Genomic DNA, 23,566 nt, shown 5'->3' on the forward strand with positions numbered 1-23,566 from the left:
TGTGTGGTTTCCCTCAATTACTATGTGTCTCTTAGGTTTATCTTACCTAGGTGTAAGATTTTGATTTTTTCAACATTTAATTTCATTTTGTTAGTTTGAGCCCATAGTACTAATCTAGCTAGATCTTTCTGGATTTTGAGCCTGTCCTCTGGGGTACTTGGCTACCCCCACCAGCTTGGCGTCGTCTGCAAATGTGATGAGTTCCCCCCATATTCCTTCATCTAGGTCATGGATTAATATGTTGAAGAGCACAGGGCCCAAGACTGAACCCCAAGATACCCTGCTGTCTACCTCCTTCCATGTGGATTTGGATCCATTGAGGACTACTCGTTGGGTGCGGTTGCTCAGCTAACTGGTTATCCATCTATGTGTGTTATAATCTACCCCATTTTTTTCCGATTTGAAGAGTAGTAGGTTGTGGTCTGCTTTACTAAAAACTTTTCAACAGGAATGTGAACACAAGAACAAGGGGGCACAATCTGAGATTAGTTGGGGGAAAGATCAGAAGCAATGTGAGAAAATATTATTTTACTGAAAGAGGAGTAGATGCTTGGAACAAACTTCCCACAGACGTGGTTGGTCAATCCACAGGAACTGAATTTAAACATGCCTGGGATAAACATAGATCCATCCTAAGATAAAATACAGGAAATAGTATAAGGGCAGACTAGATGGACCGTGAGGTCTTTTTCTGCCGTCAATCTTCTATGTTTCTATGTTTTACTAAAGTCCAAGTATATTAGTTCTATTGCATTACACTGATTTACTGATTTGGTTGTGTTGGAAAATTATATAAGATAGTTTCGGCACGATTTATTTCTGACAAACCCATGTTGGCTTTTTAAAAATTATCTCTCAATGTACATAAAAGGAAATATACATTTATCAAGAATCATGAGGAACAACACAATGATTGTCATAGGGTACAAATAAGCAATTAGGAAACAATCAATATTAATATAAATTGTAAGGATACAAGCAACAAGCTACAGTAATACAGTCATAAGTGGGATGAAATACCTATGTTTCTATGACTTTGGCCAGGGGATTGGACTAGAAGACCTCCAAGGTCCCTTCCAACTCTATTGGATCATGTGGCAATGTGAATACCACTTTATAAGGCCTTGGTATAGGAATATTTGCATCCAGTTTTGGTCACCACAATTTTAAAAAGGATGTTGAGTCTCTAGAAAGAATGCAGAGAAGAGCAACAAAGGCCTGGAGATTAAAACAGACAAAGAATGGAACTGGAGGAATTGGGTTATGTCTGGTTTAATGAAAAGAAGGACCAGGGGAGACATGATAGCATCCGTTCCAGTACTCGAGGGGCTGCTCCAAAGAAAGAGGGGCTCAATCTATTCTCCAAAGCCCCTGAAGGTAGAACAAGAAGCAATGGATGGAAACTAAGCTAAGAGGGAAGCAACCTGGAACTAAGGAGAAATTTCCTGACCATGAGGGCAATTAACCAGTGGAACAGCTTGCCGCCAGAAGCTGTGAATGCTCCAACCCTGGACATTTTAAATAAGACTTTGGATAACCATCTGTCCGAAGAGGTGTAGGGTTTCCTGCTTAAGCAGGGGGTTGGACTAGAAGAACTCCAAGGTCCCTTCCAATTCTCTTATTCTGCATTCTACCTGCTGTCCTCCAAAACAGGCTTATTACCTGCCTGATGGATGGCGAAGAGAAGAGGATCTGATGGGATTTGATGGATCATGGAATCTTTTAATGCATTTACATCTTAAAGATATACATTATGAAGGCTGGCTTTTGACTCTCTTTGAGTCAAACTTAACTCGGACATCTGACCATTGTCCCCTTCCCCTAAGTTTGCACTCAAAGCAGACAGGTAATCCTCGACTTACAACCAATGAGCTTAGCGACTCTTCAGAGTTACGACAGACCGCCCCAAAAGCTACTTACGACCCAGTTCTGCTCTCACTTGAGATTATTTATGTATTTATGATGTATTTATGTATTTATATATTTTCCTTCCTTCCTTCCTTTCTTCCTTCCTTCTATTTTCCTTCCTGCCTACCTGCCTTTTTCTCTTCTGTTCCTTCCTCCCTCTTTTCCTTCCTTCCTTCTCTTTCCTTCTTTCTTTCCTTCCTCCCTTCCTTCCTCCCTTCCTTCTCTTTCCTTCCTTCCTTCTTCCTTTCCTTCTTCCTTCCTTCCTTCCTTTCTGCCTTCCTTCTCTTTTCCTTTCTGCCTGCCTGCCTGCCTTTTTCTCTTCCTTTCCTCCCTGCCTCTTTTCCTTCCTTCCTCCTCTTTCCTTCTTCCTTTCCTTCTTCCTTCCTTCCTTCCTTTTTCTCTTCCTTTCCTTCCTCCTTCTTTTCCTTCCTTCCTTCTCTTTCCTTCCTTCCTCCCTTCCTTCTTCCCTTTCTTCCTTTCTTTCTAAAACTTATGGCCCGTCCATCTTTATGACATATTTTTCCATTTCCAGCCAAAGATGTAGATAGGAATACATTGATTCCCTTACTCATGGCGTTCACATAACAATTGCCGGTCACTTAATGACCGCCACCCCAAAAAATTGATTTTTTTAAAAAAAACGAGGCATAAAACTCGATCCGGTCATAATGCTTGCCCTGATTGATGGCTGTCCTGGCTTAAAATGGAAGTTCTGCGCTTAGTTTTGGCCCCAAGTTGAAGACCATCTTATGAACGCAACATTTCGATTGTTAAGCGGGAAGAATTGTTAAGCGGGTTCTGCCCCATTGTATGACTTTCCGGGCCAGCCGTTGCTAAGCGAATCACCGTCGTTGTTCATCGTGTCAGGCGGTCATTAAGTGAATCCAACTTCCCCTTTGACCTCGCTTGTCAGAAGAACCCTGCAACAGGCACAAGTACATGCCAGTAGCTAAGCCTACGAATTTTGATCGCGGGATTGTAGCGATGCTGTAATGGCCATTCAGTGTGAAAAAAAAAGTCTTAAGGGCCTTCTTTACTGTCGTCGTAACTGCAAACTGTCACTAAATGAATGGTTGTAAGTTGAGGGCTACCTGTTAGAAGTCGGAGACAAGAGTGGGGAAGGGAGTAACAATGGCGGCCATCGGAGGCCGGAAGCCTGCAGGCCCCCGTCTCAAGAGGGAAGCGGCCCGAGGAATCTCAGCCAGCATCCAGTCCAAACCAGGATTGTTGATTGATTGTCCGTTTTCGGGGTCTCTGGGTGGGTGGGATCTTCCTGCCCCCACCTTAATTTTCCATCTCCATCTCGCAAACGGAGCCGTAGTGCCTGGTACAGTGGTCGTCGTTCCAGCAGCCGGAGCGGTGAAAGTGGGCACAGTCCTCACCGCCTCCCAGGTTGTGGCCATACCAGTTGTCCGGCTGTTCGGGGCACCAGTCCCTGGGGTCACAGAGAGAGAGAGACAAGGCGAGTGTCCGTGAGTCTGGCTCTATAGGGCTGGATTTTGAGGTGGGGGGGTGCACATGGGATTGGGTGAAGGTTTTGTTTAAGATTTTTCACACCTTCCAACGAAACAAACAAAGGAACAAAAAAAAATTCCAAAGGGAAAGCAATCATAAAACAAAACGAAATGCTAGAGTGAAATAAAATGAAATACAAACTGCTAAAATAAAATAATTAAATTAAAATAAAACATCAATCAAACAAACCAAAACAAAATAAACTGAAGCACAATATTAAAATAAAATGAAATATAAAATAGTAAAGCAATAAATAAACAATTTAATAATTTAATTTCATAATTAATTATTAAATAAATAAAACAAATCAACACAAAATAAACTAAAAGTAAAATAAAATGAAATATAAAGTAGTAAAACAAACAAACAAACAAGTAAATAAAATATAAAATCAAACAAACCAAAACAAGATAAACTAAATCAAAATAAAATAAGATTAATAAAATAAAATACTAAAAATAAAATTAATAAAATATAATAAAATACTAAAATAAATATTAAAATAAAATAAAAATCTAAAATTAAATTAATAAAATAATAAAATAAATAATAAAATAAAGCAAATAAAAACAGGATAAGCTAAAATAAAATGAAATATAAAATAAATAAATAAATAAAATAAAATAAAACAAACCAAGATAAATTAAAACAAAATAAAAATATAATGCTAAAAAAGTAATAAAGTAAAATACTAAAACAAAATACCAAAATAAAACAAAAGAAAAATTTAATATTAAAATTAAATTCTAAAATTAAATTAATAAAATAAAATACTAAAATACTAAATTAAGTCTACGAAGAGGAGCGGCATACAAATCTAATAATAATAATAATAATAATAATAATAATAATAATAATAATAATAATAATAATAATAATAATAATAATAATAATAAAATACCAACAAAATAAAATTAATAAAGTAAAACAAAACAAAATAATAAAAATAAAATAAAACAAAATAATTATACGGACAGGTGATTTAAGATGCCTGGACTTCCATTTCCAGAATTCCCTTGCTGTGCTGAACGGAAATGGGGGCAGAAGGTTGGTATAGATAAGAGATTATTATATATAATAAGAGCCGGGGTGGCGCAGCAGGTAGAGTGCTGTACTGCAGGCCACTGAAGCTGACTGTAGATCTGTAGGTGAGCAGTTCAAATCTCATCACCAGTTCAAGGTTGACTCAGCCTTCCATCCTTCCGAGGTGGGTAAAATGAGGACCCGGATTGTGGGGGCAATAGGCTGGGGGCTCTGTTAAAAAAGTGCTATTGCTAACATGTTGTTAGCCACCCTGAGTCTAAGGAGAAGGGTGCCATAAAAATTGAATGAATGGATGGATGGATGGATGGATGGATGGATGGATGGATAGATAGATAGATAGATAGATAGATAGAAGATAGATAGATAGATAGATAGATAGATAGTTAGATAGATAGATAGATAGATAGAAAATAGATAGATAGAAAATAGATAGATGATATAGATAGATAGATAGATAGATAGATAGATAGATAGATAGATGGATAGACAGATAGATAGATGATAGATAGGTAGATAGATATGGATAGATGGATAGATGATAGATAGATAGATAGATAGATAGATAGATAGATGATAGATAGATAGATGATAGATAGATGATAGATAGAAGATAGATAGATAGATAGATGATAGATGATAGATAGAAGATAGATAGATAGATGATAGATAGATAGATAGATGATAGATAGATAGATGATAGATAGATAGATAGATAGATAGATAGATAGATAGATATGGATAGATAGATAGATGATAGATAGATGATAGATAGATGATAGATAGATAGATAGATAGATAGATAGATAGATAGATAGATAGATAGATGACCTTAAGAGTTCCCTTCAAGGCTGACTCTCAATGGATAGTCAAAGGGGAATTTGTGTGGGTGGAAACCTACACAGTTTGAACCTACCGTGAAACCATTGTGTAGGATGAGCTGTCAACCCACGTCCAACTGCCACTACTATCCGTCAACCCGATCCACATAAAGTTTGGCTTGACACGGACCGCCACAAATTGCTGTCAGAAAAGAAGACAAGAGGAAAATTGAGGCACCTCAGCACCCACGAACCTTGCTCTACCACTGAAGAAATGTCCACCCCAACATATAACAATAAACATATTTAAAAATAGCTAGTCACTAGGTCGTGAAATAGTCAGAAATATCTCTCTATTACAGCAACATGAAGCCGAGTGGGACTTCAACTCCCAGAATTCCCCAGCCACCATATCAGTTTCCTCTTTAATTAATTGCCAGGCCATCTAGCCCAATATTCAATCTGTTTATTAATTTAGTTTCTCAGGAATGATTTCTCTTCCCCCCCCCCGCCACAACCCCCCACCCACTCACCAATAAATCAAGATATATTACGTCAACTGCATTCCCACCGTCTATTACAAAAGTGACCCAATTAAAAAAAAAATGAAAAAGAAAAATAGTCTAGCCATGTTCAGCCATGATGAATTTTGGTAAATTTGGTTGGCTGGGCAATTCTGAGAGTTGAAGCCCACTCCTCTTAAAATGGTCAACGTTGAAAAAATATTGACCCCTTTAAGACTTTGTGGACTTCAATTCCCAGAATTCCTCAGCCAGCAAGCTTGGCTCTTTTAAAGGCAATGTTGACAGGAATTCTGGGAGTTGAAGTTCACTCCTCTTAAAATGGTCGTTGAAAAAATATGGGTCTCATCCAGAGGTCTCCAATCTTGGCCCCTTTAAGACTTATGGACCAGCTCCCAGAATTCCTCAGCCAGCAAACTCAGCCCCTTTAAGACTTTGTGGACTTCAATTCCCAGAATTCCTCAAACAGCAAACTCGGCTCCTTTAAGACTTTGTGGACTTCAATTCCCAGAATTCCTCAGCCAGCAAGCTTGGCTCTTTTAAAGGCAATGTTGACAGAGGAATTCTGGGAGTTGTAGTTCACTCCTCTTAAAATGGTCAACGTTGAAAAAATATGGGTCTCATCCAGAGGTCTCCAATCTTGGCCCCTTTAAGACTTATGGACCAGCTCCCAGAATTCCTCAGCCAGCAAACTCAGCCCCTTTAAGACTTTGTGGACTTCAATTCCCAGAATTCCTCAAACAGCAAACTCGGCTCCTTTAAGACTTTGTGGACTTCAATTCCCAGAATTCCTCAGCCAGCAAGCTTGGCTCTTTTAAAGGCAATGTTGACAGAGGAATTCTGGGAGTTGTAGTTCACTCCTCTTAAAATGGTCAACGTTGAAAAAATATGGGTCTCATCCAGAGGTCTCCAATCTTGGCCCCTTTAAGACTTATGGACCAGCTCCCAGAATTCCTCAGCCAGCAAACTCAGCCCCTTTAAGACTTTGTGGACTTCAATTCCCAGAATTCCTCAGCCAGCAAGCTTGGCTCTTTTAAAGGCAATGTTGACAGAGGAATTCTGGGAGTTGTAGTTCACTCCTCTTAAAATGGTCAACGTTGAAAAAATATGGGTCTCATCCAGAGGTCTCCAATCTTGACCCCTTTAAGACTTGTGGACTTTACCTCCCAGAATTCCTCAATCAGCAAATTTGGTTCCTTTATAACCTGCGATCTTCAATTCCCATAATTCTTCAGCTAGGAAACTCAGCCCCTTTAAGACTTATGGACCAGCTCCCAGAATTCCGCAGCCAGCAAACTTGGCTCTTTTAGAGGCAATGTTGACAGAGGAATTCTGGGAGTTGAGGTCCACGAGTCTTAAAGGGGCCACATCTGGAGATTTCCATGTCTAATCCAACTGCTTCCCGGGTTAAACAGCCACACAGGTTAGAGGTGCCTCTACCTGCTCCTCGTAGGAGTTGATGATCACCAGGTGAGCGTCGTAGCTTTCGCACTCAGTTTTGGCATCCTGCCACGACATCTCCTGACGGTTTTCCCAGTAGCAGCTTTTCCGAAAGGCGTCCCAGCCTTTGGGACAGCAGGCCTCCTTCCGGTCTGGGAGAGAAAGAGAGAGAGAGAGAGAGATCAGGCTGTGCTGGACTACGACACCCATCAGGCTGAGCCAGCCTTGCCTCTCCTTCATTAATCACCATTAATCGATATGAGCTTTGCTGGGGCAGCCTAAGGGATGATTTGCTCTCATGCCATTTTTTTGGGGGGGGGAGGGAAAATAACTTATTTTCATGTAAGGGGGTCCTCAACTTACCACCGCAGCACTTCCGTCGTTAAGTGAAATATTTATTTAAATGGAGTTTTCCTCCCACTTGACCTTTTGGGCTGCAAATCTCCACGGTTTTTAAAATTAGTCACATGGTCATTAAGCGGAACCCGGATTGATTTTGCTCGTGGCTGAAGGTCGCAAAGGGAGGTTTCCCTGACCGCTCCCACTCCCCCACCCCCAGCAACCGTCATAAACACAAATCGGTGGCCCAGTGTCTGATGGGCTGCGATCGTATGAAAAACCCCCAACTGTCTCCCTTTTTCCCCTCCCCTCGGTGCCGTTCTGACAGTCGCAAACAAATCATCATAAGTTGAGGACTGACCAAAATTATCCTTAATTCTGCCCATCCTTGATGCTGTGGGAGGCGGGCAGAGAATAGAAATAATAGAAACATAGAAGATTGACGGCAGAAAAAGCCCCCCTGGTCCATCTAGTCTGCCCTTATACTATTTCCTGTATTTTATCTGAGGATGGATCTATGTTTATCCCAGGCATGTTTCAATTCAGTTCCTGTGGATTGACCAACCACGTCTGCTGGAAGTTTGTGCCAAGCATCTACTACTCTTTCAGTAAAATAATATTTTCTCACGCTGCTTTTGATCTTTCCCCTCAACTAACTTCAGATTGTGTCCCCTTGTTCTTGTGCTCACTTTCCTATTAAAAACACTTCCCTCCTGAACCTTATTTAACCCTTTCACATATTTAAATGTTTCGATCATGTCTCCCCCCCTTTCCCTTCTGTCCTCCAGGCCAGTGTTTCCCAACCTTGGCAACTTGAAGATATTTGGACTTCAACTCCCAGAATTCCCCAGACAGCAAATGCTGGCTGGGGAATTCTGGGAGTTGAAGTCCAGATATCTTCAAGTTGCCAAGGTTGGGAAACACTGCTCCAGACTATACAGATGGAGTTCATTATATAATATATAAGCCAGAGGGGGGGAAAAAACATCCGAAAAATGAGACTATGTTGCAGAACTGGCTGGATATCTTTCTATCCTTCTATCTATCTATCTATCTATCTATCTATCTATCTATCTATCTATCTATCTATCTATCTATCTATCTCCTATCTATCTATCTATCTATCTATCTATCTTTCTATCCTTCTATCTATCTATCTATCTATCTATCTCCTATCTATCTATCTATCTATCTATCTATCTATCTATCTATCTATCTCCTATCTATCTATCTATCTATCTATCTATCTATCTATCTATCTATCTCCTATCTATCTATCTATCTATCTCCTATCTATCTATCTATCTATCTATCTATCTATCTATCTCCTATCTATCTATCTATCTATCTATCTATCTCCTATCTATCTATCTATATATCTATCTATCTATCTATCTATCTATCTATCTTTCTATCCTTCTATCTATCTATCTATCTATCTATCTATCTATCCATATCTATCTATCTATCTATCTCCTATCTATCTATCTATCTATCTATCTATCTATCTTTCTATCCTTCTATCCATCTATCTATCTATCTATCTATCTATCTATCTATCTATCTATCTATCTATTTATCGATCGATCGATCGATCGATCGGTCTGTCTGTCTGTCTGTCTGTCTTTATTTCTATCTATCTGTCTATCTATCTATCTATCTATCTATCTATCTATCTTTCTCTCTGTGTCTATCTGTCTATCTTTATTTCTATCTATCTATCTATCTATCTATCATCTATCTATCTTTCTCTCTGTCTGTCTGTCTGTCTATCTTTCTTTCTTTCTTTCTATCTATCTATCTTTCTCTCTGTCTGTCTGTCTGTCTATCTTTCTTTCTATCTATCTATCTATCTATCTTTCTCTCTGTCTGTCTGTCTATCTTTATTTCTATCTATCTATCTATCTATCTATCTATCTAACTATCTATCTATCATCTATCTATCTATCTATCTATCTATCTCTATCTTTATTTCTATCTATCTATCTATCTATCTCTGTCTATCTTTATTTCTTTCTATCTATCTATCTATCTATCTATCTATCTATCTATCTATCTATCTATCTATCTATCTATCTATCTATTAAATTTGTATGCCGCTCACTCTGGGTGACTTTCCTGGCAGACGTTTTGTTACCCATCTATGGAATGTCATCAGTGGTAGAAAGGAGAGAGGTGTGCAGGGAGGGGGAGGAGGAGGGGGAGGACTGTGGGGTCTGAGCTTAGATTTAGGATTAGAGTTGGAAGGGACCTTGTAGGTCATCTAGTCCAACCCCCCCTATGCTCAAGCAGGAATTTGGGGGTGGGGGTGTTCTGGCAGATGTTGGATGACCTAACTAGGGAACATCATCAGTGCTAAAAGGGAGAGGGGTTTGTGGAGAGGGGGAGGGGGATTATGGGGTCCTTGGTGCTCTCACGACATCTTGCGACCTCTCATGACCCAACTTGATAACATCATCAGTGCTAAGGACAACTTTACATTTCTAGCACTGATGATGTTACCCAGTTCGGCAATGAAACATCCTGGTTCCAAGACCACCAAAGACCCTTCACAAACCCAACCCTGAGCTACAAATATTACAAATGCTTAAAGCCCCAAACAGCACCCCCCCCCCCAGTCCTTTGAACCTGAGGCAGCAGCAAGGAAGCTGCAGAGGCCAACCCTGGCGAAGGAGGACCCCAGGGGATAGCCCATCTAGCGGGCACCCTCTCCAGCCCTCCCCAGCCCCCTCCTGACTCACCTGTCCGGTTGTGCTTGAAATCCAGGAAGTCACAATTGAGAGCGATGTTATTCTTCCGTAGGTCCTTCAGCTGCTTTAGGAGGTGGGTTGTGGCTGTGGAAAGAAAGAGAAAGAAGGGAAGGAAGGAAGGGAAAGGAAGAAAGGAAGGAGGACAGAATGAAAGAAAGAAAAAAGAAGGGAAGGAGGAAAGAATGAGAGAAGAGAAGGGAGGAGAGAAAGGAAGGAAAGAAAGATAGAAAGGGAGGGAGGGAGGAAGGAAAGAATGAGAGAAGAGAAGGAAGGAGAGAAAGGAAAGAAGAAAGGAAGGAAGGAAGAGGAAGGAAAGAAGGAAGGGAGGAAGGCAGAGGGGGGAAGGAAGAGGAAGGAAGGAGGAAGACAGGAGGAAAGAAAGAGAGGAAGGAAGGAAGAAGAAAGAAGGAAAGAAAGAGATGAAGGAGGAAGAAAAGAAAGAGGAAGGAAGGAAGGAGGACAAAAGAGAAGAGAGAGATAAAAGTAGAAGAAAGAGAGAAAGAGAAAGGAAGGAAGAAATAAAAAAGAAAAAAGGGAGAAAAAGGAAGAAGAATGGGAAGGAAGGAAGGGATGAAGGAAGGAAGGGGGAAAGAAAAAAAGAAGGAAGGCAGAGAAAGAGAAAGGAAGGAAGAAAGAAAAAAGAAAGAAAGGGAAAGAAAAGAGAGGAAGTAAGAGAGACATAAAAAAGAAGAGAAAAAGAAAGAAAAGGAAAGGGAGGGAGGGAGAAAGACAAAAGAAGGAAGGGAAAAAAGAAGAAAAAATGAATAGGAGGGAAGAAAGGAAGGGAGGGAGGGATGAAAGAAGGAAGGAAGGAAGGAAAAGAGAGAACATATTTTTAAAAGACACATGAAATGTCACTTTTCAGGAATAGTTTCACAACTTATATTGCAGCTGTTTATCATTGCTTTCCTATCGCTATTGCTATTGCACTGTAGGCCACCCAAAGTCTCTGCGCATAGAGAGTTGCAGAGCTTAGAAACAAAACCAAAGCCAAACAAAGCTGAAGAAATAATAAAATAAAACACAAAATGAAACAAAATAAAAAATGGAATAGAATAGAAAGAAAAATATACTGAAATGAATTAAGTAATAATAAAACAGAGTAGAATAAAATAAAAGAGTAGAGTAGAATAAAATATAATAAAACAAAGAGTAGAGTAGAATAAAATAAAATAAATAGATATAAGAGAAATAAAATAAAATAAAGTAAATGGGGCATAGTCTGCCAAGACCTTTCCCCATTTTCTGGGTGTGCCAAGGGGGAAAAAAATCCGAAGAGGAACCAGCACAAGGCAGCCACCACTGATGCCACGCAAACGAGCCACGTGGAAGCTGCATCGCCATCTAAGCCGATCCTCCAGGGGGCGCCAAGCAGGAAAGGTGGGGTTTTACCCAGAGGTCACATCCTGTCCGTGGCTCGGCTGCTTCCACCAGGGATCGACTTACAGCCACTCACTTAGCGGCTGTCTGAAGTTACAATGGCGTTGGAAAAAAGTGACTGGGGACCCCTTTGTTTCACACTTATGACCGTCGTAGTCTCCTTGTGGCCACCTGATCAAAATTCGGATGCCTGGCACCCGGCGTACACTTAACGGCGTTAGCGGGAGGGGTCACGTGACCCACTTTCGCAACTGCCTGACACGCCTGGTCTGTGGGGAAGCCGAGCTCACTTAACAACCTTGTGTTAAGAGCGGCAGCAATTCGCTTAACAACGGTGGCAAGACAAGTCATTAATAAACGTGTTGTGGTTGGCTCTAGGCCAGCTCCTGCAACGGGGAATTTGGATGTTGGCTTAGGAGAGTCCTCAGGTTCCCCGAGACTTGTCTTACTGCCATCAGCTTCAGACAGTGAAGAGTCATTGCCAAGGTCAGACGCTGGGGGAGAAGAAGAATCAGATAGAGAGATGGATGCAGACAGCCCATTAGTTAATGACCCCATTAGTGGGTCATTGGACTTGGACTCGGAGGATTGGTGGATATTATTATTATTATTTATTATTTATTGGATTTGTATGCCGTCTCTCTCCACAGACTCGGAGTGGATAGATGCCCGTATGCACAGACTCATGGCTAGAAGGGACCAACTGCAGAGGTATCATCGGAGATAAGGGAGAACACCTGTGGCTGAGGCAATTAGGCCAATAGGGCTGCTGATAAATTACAGGCGTTGCAGAGAGCGCATGTGGGAGTTTATCCATTTGCAAAAGGATACGTCGTGCCTGCTTTGTTTCACAGACTTTTTTGGGATATTTCACAGCTAAGTAAATCTTGTGGACTCATTTGAAGAGGTTTGGCTGTGACACTCTCACAGCTGCTCTTATCTGCTCTGTTTGTTTTTGTCTCTCGCAGCTTTCAAGGACGGTTATCTGTGTGTGAGCTAATTTGCTCAGTTTAAAGTCTGTGTGCACAGCTTTATTTTGGATAAACTGCACTTTTGTTTACTTTACAATAGCCTGTGTGATTGAATTTACATTTCTGACTTAATTGGGGCTCGTAACATGAAGCCCGGCATAACAAAACGGGGCCAAAGTCCAGGGTTCTGCTTAGCGACCGAAATGTGGTGCACGCTTATGGTAAGTCGAGGACTGCCTGAAATTGGATCTGGTCTGACAGGGAAAGGACAATTCAGGGTTTTCCTTCCTTACCGACATTGGCCTCATCGGTCAGCTGTTTCACTCTCACTTCCAGCTGCTTCAGTTTCGTCTCCACGTCGCTCTCTGCAAAACACAGGCGGGAGGGATGAAGATCAGCCCTGCGAGGTAGTCCAGACGGGCCGCACAAGCAGGACTCTCCGAAGGGAGCTCAGAAATCGGGATGGGAGCTGGAAGGGACCTTAGAGGTCTCTTAGTCCAGCCTCGTGTTCAAACGGGAGACCCCAGACCACATCAATCAATCAATCCGAACAGAGCTGGAAGGGACCATTGAAGGTCTTCTAGTCCTGCCTCCTGCTGAAGTGGGAGATCCTAGACCACATCAATCAATCAATCAATCAATCAGAATAAAGCAAGAAAGGACCCTAGAGATCTTCATCCATCCATCCATCCATCCATCCACCCACAGATAGATAGATAGATAGATAGATAGATAGATAGATAGATAGATAGATAGATAGATAGATAGATAGATAGAAAGAGCTAGAAGGGACCTTTGAGGTCTTCTAGTTCAGCTGCCTGCTGGAGCAGGAGACCTAGAGTCTTAGACCATATAATCCATCCATCCATCAATCAATCAATCAATCACTCAATCAATCAATACAAATAGACCTGAAAGGGACCTTAGAGGTCTTCTAGTCCAGCCCTCTGCTCAAGTGGGAGACCTGAGACCACATCAATCAATCAATCAATCAATCAATCAATCAATCAATCAATCAGAATAGAGTTGGAAGGGACCATTGAAGGTCTTCTTGTCCAGCCCTGTGTTCAAGCAGGAGACCCTAGACCAATCAAACAATCACTCAATCACTCAATCACTCAATCACTCAATCACTCAATCAATCAATCAATCAATCAAAAGAGAGCTGGAAGAGACCTTAGAGGTCTTCTATTCTAGCCCCTCTACTCAAGCAGGAGAAGCTTTACAGTCTCCTATGAGTGACTGTCCTGTCTCTTCTTCTAATCTAATGAAAAGGAGGAGTTGGGGTCTTCCAATATTTGAGGGGCCGCCCCAGAGAAGTGGGGAGAGTCCACCTGTTCTCCAAAGCCCTTGAAGGCAGGACCAGGAGCAACGGATGGAAACTAATCAAGAGAGAAGCAACCTGGAATTGAGGAAAAAATTCCTGACAGGGAGGACAATTCACCAGCGGAACTGCTTGCCACCAGAAGTTGTGGGTTTCTCCATTACTGGAGGGTTTTAAAAAAGAGAGACTGGAAGCCACTTGTCTGACATGGTATGGGATCCCCTGCTCTTGGGTGGAGGGGAGGGTTGGGCTAGATGACCTACCAGGTCCCTCACAACTCTGTTGACCTGGGAGTCACCTGGGGCAGGTTTACCTTTATCCTGGAGTTTGGCGAACTGCTGCCCAACCGTTTGATTGAGGCTGTTGACACTGTCCTGGGTCTCCTTCAACTCGGAGTTATAGAAGTGTCCTGATAAGAGGAAAAGGGGGCGGGAAATGGAAAAAGAAAATGAATTTAATTTTAATTATAATTAATTTAAAAGTCAATTTAATTTTGTTTAATTTAATTTAAAAGTTAATTTAATTTAATTTAAAAGTTAATTTAATTTAAAAGTTAATTTAATTTAAAAGTTAATTTAATTTAAAAGTTAATTTAATTTAATATAAAAGTTAATTTAATGGAATTTAAAATGTAATTTAATTTAAAATGTAATTTAATTTAATTTAAAATGTAATTTAATTTAATTTAAAATGTAATTTAATTTAATTTAATTTAAAATTCAATTCAATTCTATTTATAAACTGCTCAACTCCTTTCGGACTAAGGAAGAGAAAAGTCTTGATTTGACCCGCTGGTGATCACCTGGTGGTGCCCGCTCCCCTGGAACTTTTTGCCATCCCACAGCCCGTCGAACATTCTTTTTTCGGGCGATTAGCGACTCGCTCACCTTTGATGCCAAAAACCAGCACCGAGATGGTAAGGATGAAACTCAAAACCAGCAGGATTAGAACCAGGCGCCGGCTGGGGAAAGTCCGTCGGGCCCACGTGTGGCTTTGGGGCAGCTTCGGAGGAGCTGAGAAAAAGAAGAATGCAAACCTTGGTTTCTTTTTCCAAAGTTTGAATCAGGAGGCTGGTTTGTTTTGCTGGACATTGGAAGGAATATCGGAAGGAAAAGGGGGGGAAAGAGGAGTAAAAGAATGGAGGGAGGGAGGTGAGGAAGGAAGGAAGGAAGGAAGGAGAAAGGAAAAAGAGGAGGAAAAGAAGGGGGAGGGAGGAGAGAAAGAAGAGGAGGAGGAAAAGAAGGGAGGAAGGAAGGAAGGAAGGAAGGAAGGAGAGAAAGGAAGCCAAACACAAGTAGAGCAGGTCAGAGGAAAAACCGGAACGACAGGAGGAGGAGGAGGAGAGAAATAGGAATTAGGGCACCATGTGTGGAGTAATAAGAAAGAGGACAGCCTCTGACCTTGTATTAAACTAGTAATTCCAAATGTAGCCTATATAATTATATGTATATATTAACCTATATTGTTGGATAACCATTTGTCTGAAGTGGTGTAGGATTTCCTGCCTAATTAGGGGTTGGACTAGAAGACCTCCAGGGGCCCTTGCAACTCTTTTATTCTATTCTATTCTATTCTATTCTGTTCTGTTCTCTTCCCTTCCTCCCTCCCTCCCTCCCTTCCTTCCTCTCCATTCCTGTTCTCCTTCCTTCCTTCCCTCCTTCCTTCCTATTTATTTTCCATCCTTTCTCTCCTTCCTTCTTTCCATCCTTCTCTGTCTGTCTTTCTTTAACTTTTCAAAAATGAGACAGGACAGTCAGAGTGGCACATGGTCCTTTGTGGTAGCCGGGGGTTGGACTAGAAGACCTCCAAGGTCCCTTCCCAACCCTGTTATTATTATCATCACTATAACCTTTGCTCAGTGACTCCTTCAAAGTGACCGTGGCCCTGAAAAAAAACAAGGACCAACAACCATTATTTCAGACTTATGACCAGCATCCCCATCACGTGATCCAGATTCGGGGATTCGGCAACCAACTCGGATTTATGGCGGTCGTAGCACGCCGGGGGGGGGGGGGCGGCTTTTGTGACCCTGCCAAATCGAATTTGCCAAATGGCCGCATTGCTCGCTTAACAACGGTGGGGGTTCACTTTAAGCCCTCGTGGCCAAGAAAGGTGAAGTGGACACAGAGCAGAGTTCAATTCATGACGGTCTAGCTCGGCTGGCAGATGTTTGCGGGCTCGGTTGCGGTCATAGGTCGAGGACGGCCCAAAACGGATTCACCTTGGTGACCTAAAGCCGCTACAAAGAATGACAATTTTCTGCGAGAAGGCTTTTTGTAAACGGTTGGGGCAACACCACCAAACCCACAAACTGTGCTATTTCACAACGCAGTGGTTGTCAAGTCGCTAGCTGGGGCTGCCCCTCTTTCCTTCCACTCCCTTGCCTTTCCGAGAATTGGGGAGGGGGCGAAGAGGGGGGATCCGCTGCCCACGGAAGAGCCACGTGGGGTTGTGGTCTGGGGGCTTCGTGGGAAAGCGCTGGGTGAGAATCTGGCCACTCTGTCTCCGAAGAAAAGCCCACCTTTGATCTGGGGGGTGTCCTCATTTTCAGGGTCAAACGTCATGGTCAGGTCCTGGTAGTCTCGGGTCATCTTGAGACCCTTCACAAAACACCTGGAAGCACAACACAAGTGTCACAAAATGACACAAACACATATACACACAGAGTTCCTGGACCGTTTCCCCTCCTTTCATCATTCTTCAGGAACTGCTTTCTAGGTAGCACTGATGAGGTTACCTGGATGGGTGATGAAACGTCTTAAAGAAGATAACCAAGTTCAGAGAGCATCAAGGACCCCACAGTTCTTTTCCTCCTCCTCCTCCTCCTCTCCCTCCCCCCCTCTCCTCCCCCCCCCCTTCTAGCACTGATAACATTCCCTAGTTAAGGAGAATCAGAACTGCAGAAAAAGCAATGGCTGCCCACCTGCTTTCCATTGAGGACCTGTATCCTGCACGAGTCAAAAAGAGGCTGTGTAAATATTGACTGACCCCTCGCATCCTGGACACAAACTGTTTCAACTCCCACCCTCAAAACGTCAATACAGAGCCCTGCACACCAAGACAACTAGACACAAGAACAGTTTTTTCCCAAACGCCATCACTCTGCTAAACAAATAATTCCCTCAACAGTGTCAGACTTTTTACTAAATCTGCACTTCTATTTCTACTAGTTTTTCTCATCATTCCTATCATCCTTTTCCTCACACTTAGGACTGTAGGACTGTCCCTTGTTGCTTGTATCCTAAGATTTTTATTAATATTGATTGTTTCTTCATTGCTTATTTGACCCCTATGACAATCATTAAGTGTCCTACCACATGATTCTTGACAAATGTCTCTTTTTCTTTTATGTACGCTGAGAGCATCTGCACCAAAGACAAATTCCTTGTGTGTCCAATCATACTTGGCCAATAAAATTCCATTCTATCCTATCCTATCCTGTCCTGTCCTGTCCTGTCCTATCCTATCCTATCCTATCCTACCCTACTCTATTCTATTCTATTCTATTCTATTCTATTCTTATTGGATCATGAAATGTCTGCAGAAATACCACAGTCCTTTTCCTCCTCCTCTTCTTCCTCCTCCCTCCAACACTGATGGTGTTCTCTACTTGGGTCATGAAACGTTTGCAAGTCCATCATTTCAACCCCCAGCTCCAAATATTCTCCTTTATTGCTTCTCAACCAGAGGTGGGCTACAGCCCGGATGTGGCGGGGGGACACACACAGTGGAGTAGTGAAAACGGAGCTCCACCCCCAAGCACCCAATTTACACTGAAAGATGTTGAAAGAAAATGCATAAACCACGGGCCACAGTGTGTTAGTAAAAAATTTGGTAGCCCTTCACTGGTCTCAACCCATGTGGCTCTTCTCTAGGGCCTCCTGAGCTTCCCAAAGTCTTCTCCTGGCCTTTGGGTCAAGGGAGGACGCCAGGGTACAGTCTGCAGCCCTTCCTGACAGTAGAAAAAAACCCCTCCCGGTCCCAAAAGGGAGACTTTGAAGCGGAGAATCCGACTATATCCCTGCCTGTCCAGAGGAAGTTACGGTAACTAAAATTCTAAATTTTGAGAGGAGATTTTTGCCTTCCACTCCGGTCTTCTCCTTGTCACTTCTCCTTCTCCGTCTCCACCTGACGCTCAGATTTGAAGAGACTGTGCCTTGTTGTGCCGAAGGGGAAACCAAGGCAGTTTGCTGGTGCCAAAAAAAGTGAGGCCAAGATGGCTTCTTTCCCGGAAGAGAATCGCAGAGGTGGCTCTGAAACCTTTCACCTTGTTTTGTTTGCCCATTGGTGACATACAGCCGCCGTCCGTTCTACCTGGGTGTTTCCCCCCCCCCCCGCCAAATGGCTGCCCGTCCCCTCCACCCCTCAAACCCCCCACCCCTGAATTTGCTTGCAACCCAAAAACAATCCTCATGTACATTCATATCATCCTCTTATCTTGAGGGGTCCTTCTGGGGGGGGTCTTTGGTCTTGGGGGTTTTCTTGCAAGTGTTTCATGACACAAACTGCGTAACGTCATCAGTGCGAGGAAACCCCCCCCCCAAGCTCAGAGGACCACCGAGGGCCCCCACAGTTCTTTTCTTCCTCCCACTCTTCCTCCTCCTCCTCCTCCTCTTTTCAAATCCCTTCCAGCACTGATGATATTCCATAGTTTGGTCATGAAAAGTCTGCAAGAAAAGCCCCAAGCACAAAGACCACCAAGGACCCCACAGTCCTTTTATACCTCCTTGTCCTCCTCTTCCTCACTTCCTTTCGAACATTAATGATATTACTTAGTTGGGTTATGAAACGCCTGCCAGAAAACCAACTCAGCTCATAGAGCAAACCATGTTTTTTAAAAAATAAATTAAAAAATCCCATCATCTTTCCTGACTTTGAAGCCGCTGCCTTCTTCTTGCTCGGTCCTGTCGTCTTTCTCTTCTTTCTTTCTTCCTTTCTTCCTTTCTTTCTTCCTTCCTTTCTTCCTTTCTTTCTTTCTTCCTTTCTTCCTTTCTTTCTCTCTCTCTCTCTTTCACTTTCTTTTTTCTTTCTTCCTCCCCATTTCCAGGGGGAAGACTCCTGACTCAGCTAGTCCAAGACCAAGCCCCCCCACCCCCCAAAAAAACACCAACCCAGAGAGAAATGAATCCAACCTACAGTGAGAATGAAGCTAGTCCTGGTTGAAGTTGGAAGCGACACAGGCCTTTCCCCTTTCTTTCTTTCTTTCTTTCTTTCTTTCTTTCTTTCTTTCTTTCTTTCTTTCTTCCTTCCTTCCTTCCTCCCTTCCTCCCTCCCTCCCTCCCTCCCTCCCTGACTTCCTTCCTTCCTTCTTCTTTCTCTCTTTCTCCCTTTCTCTCTTTCCCTCTTTCTCCCTTTTTCTCCCTTTCTTTCTTTCTTTCTCCCCATTTTCAGGGGGAAAACACCTGACTCAGCTAGTCCAATACCAAGCCCCCCCAATGCGCCCCAACCCCCCAAAAAAAAACCAACCCAGAGAGAAATGAATCCAACCTGCAGCAGGGATGGAGCTAGTTCTGGTTGAGGTTAGAAGCGACCCAGGGCTCTTTCTTTCTTTCTTTCTTTTTTCTTTCTTTCTTTCTCCCTTTTTCTTTTTTCTTCCTTTTTTTCTTCCTTTCTTCCCATTTTTAGGACTAGCCCAACTAGTCCAAAACCAAGCCCCCACCCCACCCCCTGCAAAAAGAAGCCAACCTAGATAGAAATGAATCCAACCTGCAGCAGGGATGAGGCTAGTCCTGGTTGAGGTTGGAAGTGAACCAGGCCTTTCTCTTTCTTTCTTTCTTTCTTTCGTTCTTTCTAGCCAACCTTTCACTTTTCCCTCTGTTGATCTTTGCCCTGTCAATATGTTCTCCCTTCCTGTGGGACGTTTCAAAGTTTGTCCGAGTTGGCTAACAGAGAAACAGCGCCCAGCTCAGCCTGCGCTTCCCCCCCTTATATGGGGCTCCGCGCTCGGCCCCTCCCTCCCTCGGCTCTGGCGACCTGCTTGCTTTCAAAAAAAGCATTTCCCACAAACAGAGGAACTGAAAATCCTCAACATGTGGCGCAATGGAGACGGAGTAGAAAAGAATAGAACAGCAGAGTTGGAAGGGACCTTGAAGGTCTTCTAGCCCAACCCCCTGCTTAGCACTTCGAATAGCATAGAATAGAATTTTATTGGCCAAGTGTGGTTGGACACACAAGGAATTTGTCTTGGTGCAGATGCTCTCAGTGTTGGTGATCAAAACTGGATGCAGGATTCCAAGTGTGGCCCCACCAAGGCCTTGTAAAGTGGCATTAACCCTTCGCGTGATCTTGATTTTCTCCCTCTCTTGATGCAGCCTAGAACTGTGTTGGCTTTTTTGGCAACTGCTGCACACGGCTGGCTCCTATTTAAATGGTCGTCCACTAGGACTCCAAGACCCCTCTCACAGTTACTACTATTGAGCAAGGTACCACCTATACTCTATCTATGTGTTTTGTTTTTCTTGCCTAAATGTAGAACCTGACTTTTTTCACCATTGAATTTCATTTTGTTTCATAGCACCCAATGTTCAAGTCTGTCCAGATACTTCTGTATCTTGAGCCTATCTTCTGGAGTGCTGGCTATTCCTGCCAAATTGGTGCAATCTGCAAATTTGATGAGTTCCTCATCTATCCCCTCGTCCAAGTCATTGATGAAGATTGAAGAGTCCTGGGTCTAAAGCAAAGCCTTGGGGGACTCCACTGCATACATCCCTCCACGTAGATGCAGTTTCGTTGAGCATTACACATTGAGTGTGGTTGATCAGCCAGTTTCAAATCCATCTTGTGGTGCTGCTGTCTAGCCCACATTTTTCTACTTTACCTAGTAGATGTTGTGGTTAGCTCTGGCCCAGCTCCTGCCCCAAGGACTGTGGATGTGGGGGAGACATCCACATGCTGCAAGCCTGTTTTGCCCCCGGTGGAATCTGCTAATGAAGGCTCCTCTGACCAAGAAGACATGAGTGACAGGGAGGAGGAGAATGGGGCAGACAGCTCAGAAGGAGATCAATGATCTAGCTCCTCCTTGGATTCAGAACAAGAGTTAATGATACAGCCACGCATGCGGAGAGCGATGCATAGGCAGCAACAACTGAGAGATTATTATCAAAGAAAATGAGCCCACTTGTGGTTGGGTGGGGCTGTGGTCATTAGTGAGGCTGCTATAAAGAGCAGCCTGTGGGTTTGGCCATTGTGGAGGATTATCTGATCCTTGTGTTTCGTGACTGCTTTACTGACTTGGACCTTTTGTGTGCTGATTTTTCCCCGCTTTGAAACTAAACCAGAGCAAAGTGTGTTTCACTTGGTGAAAGAAGAAGGACTGTGAATTGCCTCACAGCTGCAAGCTAAGTATCACAGAACTGATAAGGGACTTGTACAAATTACCAGTTTGTTTGGAGACAAGTGCTCTTTGCTATACAAAAAGAGGGCTTAGGTCATAGTTCCCTCTAAGCTGAGCAGTGAGCAATCGCTCACTTAAAAATCATCATCAACTCAGAGTTTTCCAAACCTGCCCTGAAGCCGAGAGGGAAAGAGTGAGAGGGAAGGAGAGAGAGAGGAAGAGAGAGAAACAGATAGAAAAAAGAGAGGAAGGAAAAGAGAAAGAAAAAGAATGGGAGTAAGGAAGAGAGAAAGAAAATCAAAATCTAGTTTGAAACTAGCTCAACTATTTAAGTGGCATTTTGATATTGATAGAGTTGCCCTATTATGAGCTCACTGTTATAGACACACAATACAGTATTTTATTTTGAAATTCTCTGAGGCAAAACAGGGTGGGTTATTTATTTGTTTGTTTGTTTATTTATTTATTTATTATTTCTGTGCCGCCCAGTCCCAAAGGGACTGCCACTCAGACACTATACTTTTCTGCCCATCCCCCCAAAAAATTAGAGGGAACACTGGCTTAGGTTAAGTGAATTTTCATTATAAAGAACATTGTTTTGAATTTTCAAATGTGTGTGTGTCTGAAATTGTATCTGTGCATTTTTGGGAGGATTCTACCAGAGACCTCGACAGAACAGTAGAAGGTTATGGTCTACTTTGTCAAATGCCTTACTGAAGTCCAAGAAGATTAAATCGACAGCATCCCTCTGGTCCACCAACTTTGTCAAAGAATGCAATAAGATTATGGCAGGTTTATTCTGTTTTTGGCAAACCCGTGTTGGCTTATGGCTGTTACTTTGTTTGCTTCTAGGTGTTCGCCGATTTGTTGCTTGATGATCTTTTCCAGAATCTTCCCTGGTATTGAGGTCAGGCTGATAGGTCTGTAGTTTCCTGGATCTGTTTTTTCCCCCTTTCTTGAAGATGGAAACATCAGCTCTTTTCCAGTCCTCTGGCAGTTCCCCTATGCTCCAGGATCTTTGAAAGATATAGTTTAATGGTTATGTGACTTAGGTCATGTAACGTTTGCAAGAAAACCACCAAGCTCAGAGAGCACCAAGAATCCCATAGTCCTCTTCCTCCTCCTCTCTAGCACTGATGACATTCCCTACTTGGGTCATGAGACATCGGCAAGAAACCAACAGCTCAGAAAGGACCAAGTCCTCTTCTTCTTCTTCTTCTTCTTCTTCTTCTTCTTCTTCTTCTTCTTCTTCTTCTTCTTCTTCTTCTCCTTCTTCTCCTTCTTCTCTTCTTCTCTTCTTCTCTTCTTCTTCTCCTCCTTCTCTTCTCCTTCTCCTTCTTCTTCTTCTTCTTCATCTTCTTCTTCTCCTTCTTCTCTTCTTCTCTTCTTCTCTTCTTCTCTTCTTCTTCTCTTCTTCTTCTTCTCCTTCTTCTCTTCTTCTTCTCCTCCTCCTTCTTCTCTTCTTCTCCTCTTCTCTTCTTCTTCTTCTCCTTCTCCTACTCTTCTCTTCTTCTCCTTTCTTCTTCTTCTTCTTCTTCCTCCTCTTTTTCTTCTTAGAAACAAAGAAACATAGAAGACTGACATCAGAAAAAGACCCCATGGTCCATCTAGTCTGCCCTTATACTATCTCCTGTATTTTATCTTAGGATGGATATGTGTTTATCCCAGGCATGTTTAAATTCAGTTCCTGTGGATTTACCAACCATGTCTGCTGGAAGTTTGTTCCAAGCATCTACTACTCTTTCTGTCAAATAATATTTTCTCACGTTGCTTCTGATCTTTCCCCCAACTCACCTCAGATTGTGCTCTTGTGTTCACTTTCCTATTAAACACACTTCCCTCCTGAACCTTATTTAACCCTTGGACATATGTAAATGTTTCCATCATGTTTCCCCTTTCCCTTCTGTCCTCCAGACTTTGTTTGAATGAGTATGTGTGTATGTTAATAGGCTTTTTAGTTTTTAAAATGTAATTCTTAATTTTAATTATTTATATCTTGATGTATGCTATAAGCCGCCCTGAGTCCTCGGAGAGGGGTGGCATATAAATTTAATAAATAATAATAACAAATATTTCACTTGGCAACAGATATTTTGGGCTCAATTGTCATAATCCAAGGACTACCCTTTCGTGTAGAATTCTTCTTCTTCTCCTTCTTCTTCTCCTTCTTCCTCCTCCTCCTCCTCCTCCTCCTCTTTTTCTTCCTCCTCCTCCTCTTCTTTC

The 23,566-nt window shown here is 42.5% G+C and overlaps 1 protein-coding gene across 3 annotated transcripts; it reads right to left on the reverse strand.

The window, feature by feature from the left end:
- Positions 1-798: 798 nt before the first annotated feature.
- Positions 799-19,912, reverse strand: LOC139154838 (asialoglycoprotein receptor 1-like). Of its 3 annotated transcripts, XM_070729848.1 has the most exons (10): positions 19,767-19,912; positions 19,143-19,267; positions 16,532-16,623; positions 14,898-15,023; positions 14,324-14,419; positions 12,980-13,051; positions 10,327-10,419; positions 7,247-7,398; positions 5,381-5,487; positions 799-3,343 (listed from the first exon to the last, which is right to left on the reverse strand). In XM_070729848.1, the coding sequence occupies exons 3-10, from the start codon at positions 16,599-16,601 to the stop codon at positions 3,193-3,195; spliced, it is 867 nt and encodes a 288-aa protein (XP_070585949.1). In that variant the 5' UTR covers positions 16,602-16,623; positions 19,143-19,267; positions 19,767-19,912; the 3' UTR covers positions 799-3,192. The 3 variants fall into 3 exon arrangements, with proteins under 3 accessions (XP_070585949.1, XP_070585948.1, XP_070585950.1); XM_070729847.1 differs by lacking the exon at positions 19,143-19,267 and having other exon boundaries at positions 19,717-19,912; XM_070729849.1 differs by lacking the exons at positions 19,143-19,267; positions 19,767-19,912 and adding an exon at positions 18,092-18,167.
- Between the last annotated feature and the right edge of the window lie 3,654 nt (positions 19,913-23,566).

The sequence above is a fragment of the Erythrolamprus reginae genome, chromosome Z (assembly GCF_031021105.1).
Source record: "Erythrolamprus reginae isolate rEryReg1 chromosome Z, rEryReg1.hap1, whole genome shotgun sequence".
NCBI lineage: Eukaryota > Metazoa > Chordata > Lepidosauria > Squamata > Dipsadidae > Erythrolamprus > Erythrolamprus reginae.

What these genes read in the sequence shown, in the direction of transcription:
- LOC139154838 (XM_070729848.1), bottom strand. Translation starts at nt 16,601, where the DNA reads ATGACCCGAGACTACCAGGACCTGACCATGACGTTTGACCCTGAAAAT. An exon ending in GACCGATGAGGCCAATGTCG is followed by an intron (nt 10,420 to 12,979) that starts GTAAGGAAGGAA and finishes TTCTTTCCACAG; the next exon opens with CCACAACCCACCTCCTAAAG. An exon ending in TCCTACACAATGGTTTCACG is followed by an intron (nt 3,344 to 5,380) that starts GTAGGTTCAAAC and finishes CTGTGACCCCAG; the next exon opens with GGACTGGTGCCCCGAACAGC.